This window comes from Rhagoletis pomonella, unplaced genomic scaffold (assembly GCF_013731165.1).
Source record: "Rhagoletis pomonella isolate Grant_MI unplaced genomic scaffold, Rhpom_1.0 Rhpom_scaffold_00006, whole genome shotgun sequence".
NCBI lineage: Eukaryota > Metazoa > Arthropoda > Insecta > Diptera > Tephritidae > Rhagoletis > Rhagoletis pomonella.
In genome coordinates, this window is record NW_023458560.1 from 77,669,971 (window position 1) to 77,676,785 (window position 6,815).

General features: G+C 36.6%; 2 protein-coding genes across 4 annotated transcripts; both read left to right on the top strand.

Moving 5' to 3' along the window:
- Window positions 1-2,718: 2,718 nt before the first annotated feature.
- Window positions 2,719-3,601, top strand: LOC118741761 (protein dpy-30 homolog). 2 transcript variants are annotated; one of them, XR_004993338.1, is made up of 2 exons: window positions 2,719-3,122; window positions 3,184-3,494. XR_004993338.1 is itself a non-coding variant. In XM_036473734.1 (2 exons), the coding sequence occupies exon 2, from the start codon at window positions 3,189-3,191 to the stop codon at window positions 3,486-3,488; it is 300 nt and encodes a 99-aa protein (XP_036329627.1). In that variant the 5' UTR covers window positions 2,956-3,122; window positions 3,187-3,188; the 3' UTR covers window positions 3,489-3,601. The 2 variants fall into 2 exon arrangements, 1 of the variants encoding a protein (XP_036329627.1); XM_036473734.1 differs by having other exon boundaries at window positions 2,956-3,122; window positions 3,187-3,601.
- Window positions 3,602-5,542: 1,941 nt separating this feature from the next.
- LOC118741363 lies at window positions 5,543-6,797 on the top strand. 2 transcript variants are annotated; one of them, XR_004993277.1, is made up of 3 exons: window positions 5,543-5,812; window positions 5,893-6,596; window positions 6,674-6,797. XR_004993277.1 is itself a non-coding variant. In XM_036473312.1 (2 exons), exons 1-2 carry the CDS (start codon window positions 5,627-5,629, stop codon window positions 6,442-6,444), a joined length of 738 nt encoding a protein of 245 aa, XP_036329205.1. In that variant the 5' UTR covers window positions 5,543-5,626; the 3' UTR covers window positions 6,445-6,634. The 2 variants fall into 2 exon arrangements, 1 of the variants encoding a protein (XP_036329205.1); XM_036473312.1 differs by lacking the exon at window positions 6,674-6,797 and having other exon boundaries at window positions 5,893-6,634.
- Window positions 6,798-6,815: the final 18 nt, after the last annotated feature.

The window sequence follows — 6,815 nt, forward strand, 5'->3', positions numbered from 1 at the left end:
AGACGTAAGTCCTTTGATCCATAAGCCCATGCCAGCCTTCATGAACCATGTAGATGAAAATTCACCAAGGCAGGTTTTTCCCCAGTTGTAACTCGCAGCGCAGAATTGAAGGCCTGTGCACATATAGTTTTGGCGTTGGCTCCATAACTTCAAAAGCAGTTGTCCACATGAGCAACTGTTCCTAGTCAGAAGTTACAGAAGTTACATCTCATAAGCTGGTAACAAATTATTGCCCCGTGAAATATGCAATGCCAGGATTTGCACAATTCTTCATAGCTGAATTGCTGAATATTTTAACTGCATTACCAAGTACCTAGAATCGCGGTGACAAGAACTGGTAACATTTTTTGGTAATACAATTTTCCGGTTACAAAATCTTCGGTAACGTGCAGAATAGACCTGTAAGTAGTTTTAATTTAGTTTTACGATATTGCAAAACGAGTGTGAAAATGTATCGATTTTTCTTTACGATATTTTGGAATAATGACATTTTTATTTAATAATGTTTATGCAAAAGAATAAGGTATAAGTTTCTTGTTAATTGTGTGAAATAGCCAGAACTACCGCAGTAATGTGAAGTCGATGTTTATCGAAAGCATGCTGTGAAACATACAAACACATATCTAAATGTTATGCACCAATTTGCTCTAAAAGAAAAGCTTGAAATTGACTTATTATTTGAGCATTTATATATATAAATCATTCCAATTATAAAATTGTGATGTAGCCTTATTCGAATTGTAATACGCATTTAATTTCATCTTCCGATTCAAATGGATCGCTCTTTGTAGATTTCAATTGGAGATCATTCAATATTATCAAAATCACCAACTTCTGCCAACTTAATTTTTACAAATTTCGTCTATTTTCATTAATTTAATAAAATACTTCTTCCTAGTTACGACTTAATTGCAGGTGCAGCCGAAACTAAATTTTAAGTTGGTACTTAGCCAGAAAAGTCGAAACTAATGTAGCGTTTTTGCTGCATTTAAAATGCAGCATTTAGCACTTTCGAACATATGTTTTCGAAGAGCGTTCATGCTATCGCATTTAGAAATGTACATTTACGCAAGTTCGAAATCGTATGCTTTTGACAAACAGCCGTGTTCCAGTCGCTTATTCAAGTTTTACTGGATTTTTACTGGATAAATTTTTACTAGCAACTATTTGCTAGTAAGAAAAACAGCTGGTAGCATGATGCTTATTGTAAATCACATTAAGAAAATAATTGTTTTTGGTGCTTTTAGAGTTGGAATTGACAAAATAAACCTATTTAAATATGTAATAAGATGGAAAACACTAGTTTTCTAAGAAAATTGCATCGAAAAATAACAAATTAATCAGCTGTTCATAAAACTAGCAACTTCTTGCTGGTTTTGCGTGTTCGTACTTTCTTGCATATTTCACTCATTGGGAGGAAATATTGGCTTACTCTCCGAAATTTGGTTACTGGCAAGTTACTGGATATTTTTGCTGGAGAATACGAAAACACAACTTATGACTATGAATATGCGCCTTAATCGGCTCTCAGTGAATTTGACAGAATCAGCTGTTTTGCTGATGACACAGTCGAGTTGACAGCAGTAGTGATGTGCTGAGTCAATACTTTTAAGTATTGATCGATACTCGGTACCGATTTAAAAAGTATCCAATACTCTCGATACTCGATACCGAAACATTTAGATTTCGAATAAAAGCGCACATAGGCCTAAGACAAGAATGATAGAATACAAGATTGCGCCGTCCTGGGCGTTGACATTTGTGTACCACAAGTAAACAAAGAATAGAGCGAAAAGAAGAACGAGTTGAAACTGCCAAAGCAGTTCACTTTACAGCGAAAACGTGTTTTAATTTTGCTAAATGTGAAAATATTGCATTTTTCACCTAATCTATTAGAGAACAGTGAACATTTTAGTGCACTCCATTGCTTTGCAATTGAGGCTGCTTCAGCAAACGTTTTAGTGCTCTCCATTGCTTTGCAATTAAGGCTGATGCAGAAAATTGCAGCAGCATCTCTCCGGGATTGATTAGTTAACTTGGTAATGGAGGCTGCGTGGAGCAGAAACAAAATCATTGTGAGGAAATGCTGTTAATATAATAATAGAGAAACATTTCGGGAACGGCTTTGCCGTACCCTATGTACACAAAATGCAGCGATTCGTCCCAGCGCTACACTTGCATCTACGCATCTTGCATCTTGACGGCTGTGGCTATTTAACACACAGCACTTCATTGTATTGGTTTTTACGCAGTCTTCAACTCAAAAATCACTCACAAATTGCAAATTAACACAATTCAAACTGATATTTCACTTATAATTCAAATTTCTCTTTCGCTGATTTGTAACAAAAGCTTATTTACAAGTTACCACAAATGTCAAAATCGGCGAAACCAAAGTAGCGGTACCACTGACGGCGCCACCTTTGTTCGCTGCACCGTGGGCCTAAGATATGGAAAAAAACTGCTCAGGGGTGACTTGCCTCCCAAAACGCGAATGTTGTTGTACCAATGACATGTAAACAAACCGACTGACGTTTTTACAGAAAATAGTGCATTTTGCGCTCCCGTGCACTTCTGCATCTGTTCACCTTTTATTCTCACTTGAGAGAGTAAAATTGTAGTTTGACAGTCCCAGAGGTTTTAGTCCGAAGTTCAAAGGAACAGACTAAATATTCGGAAATCTTTTCTTATTTACAGTGCTGTAAATACATACCGACATGTAACACATTTGTGTACGCTGCGAATATTGTGCTTTGATTTTTGAAAAAACTAAGTTAAGTATAGTCGCTGACTGACAGTCAACCACAAAATTTTTGCGGTTGGATGTTGACTGACGAAAACGTGTGCTCACATGGTCATACAGGGGAATGAAATTTGAGCAAAAAAAAACTGTCGATTTTGATCGCCAATGTGTACCACGAATTACAATCATTGTGAATTCTCCGAGTTAAAAGAAAGGAAATTCTGGGTTGAAGTACTCGGGCTCTTTTTTAGATTGGCATTGATTTTTAAATCAAATCTCGAAAATAAAAACTGAAGCATATGAACTGAAGCGTCCGAAATATAAAATTTCGTTAGCTATTGTTTGTGTTTTATTATTCTTAGATATTTGGACGAAGAAGGTTAGTAAATGTGTACATACAAGGAAGTGTATCCCCATTACAAATATATTTTTGTTTGCAGAAGTAATGGATAGAAATGATAGATCAGCCACGCCGCAACTGGCACCCGATCAGCAAGCTCCTACCGACACAGCCGCTAATGGAACAAATCAACAGTTGTCTACGGCAACTCAATGTAAGAAGCCACGTCCAGATCTGAGCTCACTGCCCACCCGACAATATTTAGACCAAACAGTAGCACCGATATTACTACACGGATTGCAGACGTTAGCTCGTGAACGGCCACCAGACCCCATAAGTTTCTTGGCAGCATACCTTCTGAAGAACAAAAATCGTTATGAAGATTCAATACCAGAAAATATTTAGATTATAACTGTAAACGAAGTTAGCGCAATTAAATATGCGCTAATATAGGGATCCTTTCTTTTTTCGCGAGTTGGCAACTCTGAGGACGCGCGCAAAATTTCGACTCTAAATTGCAAAAATTTAAAAATCTTTATTAAAAAGCATAAAAGACAACTTTTAGTGAAGATCATTCAACAATTTTATCTAACAATTACTTCTACCTATTCTGTAAAACAAAAATCCAGAAAAACTAATAAAACTAAACTACAATGAGTCGTAATGGCGGGGGCCAGGAGAGGCCCTTGTCCAACTCAGCAATCAGGAGCAGGAGCAGTAGTAGGACTCGGATAAAAGGAAACGCAAAGAAATGGAAGGAAGATTTGGAAATAGAAACAAACACGACATTAACTCAACATGATGGAAATAGAGACGCTAGTAACGCAGGTATGAGTGAATTTTATTACAACGATGACCACAAAGGCCCATACATTGTCTATATAGACAAAATTAATAATAATGACACCCGAACTCCAATTAACGTAATAAGCGTTAATAGATACTAGAGTCCAGCGCAATTGTATTTGCCGCATTTCATTCAATAAGTACTCCTTGCATTGTACTCTACTCCCAACACATTGTTACTTTTTTTCCGCATACATACACTACTTGGCGTTGAGAGAGTAAATACTTGACGTACTTGCTATTACTCAACCAAAGTACGTACTCTACTTTCCCTCATCGCGTACGAGAGATATTTGCTGCTGCCAAAAGGGAGTAGCAAATCTACTCTCTGTATACTTGTAGTACGGTAAGTACTTGCGTATTAAATTTCAATTCTCGTTGTTAACCTACTAGTTGATATCGTTTGCAGCGCTGGTCAGTGAAATTGAAAGAGTAAAAATAGAATATGGAAATCGACGATGTAAGGAAATGTTTACGGCCTTATTTATAAAAAATAACGTAGATTTAGACAGTTGTTTAATGTGACATTTTCATAAAACTTTTGTATTCAAGCAGCTTTTTAAATCTATGCATGTACTTAATTTTTTATGAAAGTATTATTTCTCGTCTCTAATTTTCTATAAAACTATTTGCAGTCATTAACCAACAAATAAGTTGTCAAAAACAATAAATTAAGCAATGCTGCTATACGAAATAAAATTATTAGTGGCAAATCAAAATTTTGAAAAGTGCCGATTTTCACATTCGATAGTTGGACATGGTAGCGACGAGGTGTACGAGCATTTTTTTCTTAAGAGCTGCATACTGATTTAAGAAATTTTTTATAGAAGAAAATTTATTTTCCATTTGTTGTGCGTAATTTTATATGAATTTTTAGTTTTTCTTGAGAGCCTTTACAAATAAAAAAAAATTTCGGAATATGTACATACATATGTACATACATACGCAGCCATATAACTTGATTTCAAGAGAAACGAATTTTCATTTGGCACGTTCAGAAGGCGAAACAGCTCAGTAACTGGTGCGATTGCACCTTCTGAACGCGTTGTTGCGTACTTCTGATCAACTGAATAGTTGCGTGTTAGATGATCGTAATATTTTTCTGATCATTTGAGACAACATGTTGGTGTGTACCTTTGAGAGTTGAATTTGACAGCTAATGTATGAAGTCGTTCACAAGACGCATAACGATCACTGATTTTTGTTTAGCCACGGTTGCGCTCAACTGCTGCGCCTTCTGAACCTACCTATTGATAACTTTTTTTTTTGATAACACTGCGACAGCTCAAATTGGTATTGAGTAAACCCAAATGCAAGATAGAGTTTTTGAATTTCATTGAGTTTTTTTAATAAGGGCCCTATTATCGTTCGCGAGTCGAATTAAAAATATGTCGAATAGGCCGATTTCATATTATTGTTCGCGGTTCGCCTGCTGCTCGCCCGTGACATTCGCGTCTTAGGTCGAACGTTCAAATTTTGAAATTACGAAATACCATTCGACTAAACAACGTTCGCCTCAGCTTTCAAAAGCTGGCGAAGGAAATTTGTGCGTGATAATAAATAAAATAAAATCTAAAAATATAAAAAATATGTTACAAATTGAAAATAAAAGGTACATACATGCATATATTAATAAAAAAGGGGTTATTTGTGCTAATATATGTATATGTAAATAATTTTCACAATATTTAAGCAGCATGAAGAAAACGAATGCGCGGGAATTTGGCAAAATGGTGCAAATGATGCGGGAGCATCCAGATGTAGCTCGAGGACTTGGTGCTTTCGGGTCCAATAAAAAGGATACAGCAGAGCTGTGGAAACAGCTATCAGTTCAATTGAATGCACTTGGTCCACCAGTGCGTGATGGAAGAGGCTGGAATAAGGTAAGTCAGTGAATTACAAATCTCACTCTGGGGGAATGCTGCAGCCGCCAACATAAACATTTCATTATTCATATTTTAAGGTATGGCTCGACTATAAGTTAAAGCTGAAAAGAAAAATAGCACTGAACAGAAGTGAGAGCATCGCTACTGGCGGTGGACCTTATCGCCAGCTGACATTATCACCTCTCGAGCAGGAGGTTGACTCTCTTCTAGGCTTAGAAAGAGCAGCGAATCCTGAAGGCGTAAGTCATGGTGCCAGCAACAGTATCAGTGCTCCACTTGCTTCAGAAAACTGTATTGAAGAGGAAAATCTTCAAAGCGAGGTTGAAGCTACCCCTCGCAGGAGAGTGCGTTCGTCGGTAGTAAATGCGGATGTAAGGGAAAACGAACGAATTGAGATGCTGAAGCAGCAGACGCTTAATCAGGAGAAGTTACTAAAAGTGGTAAGAGGCCTGGGTGAAAAAATGCACGACATTGGAAGATATGCGCGGAAAACTTTTGAAATTTCGAAACAAAAAGAAGCTCGTGAGGAGAGGGAACACTTCGAACGGATCCAGCTGCAAAAGCAAAAACTCGAGCTAAAGCTCCGGGAGCTTGAGTTGAAAGAATTAAAGTATAAAAAGCATTTATAAAAAAATTGTACTTAAATTATATCGTCACCTAAAATACCAAAAGACGTAAAAAACATCGTCACTGAAATGGAAAAAGATGTGACTAATAATTTTTTTGCATAATTCGATGTGGGGAGTTATAATTCGATGAAGTCCATCACATCAATCAAAAAGTGAGTTTTGAATTTTTCATTAGTTGCGACTTTTTGCATTTCAGCGACGATGTTTCTTACGTCCTTCTGCATTTCAGGTGACGATATGTAGCTTTTTATGCTACTTATCTTGTATTCAAATTAAATGAAAGCTGCTGGTTGGATTCCGTTTTTAACTTGGACTTCAACACTTTAAAATGAAAAAGGGTACAATAATGCATACAGAGAATTTATTTAATT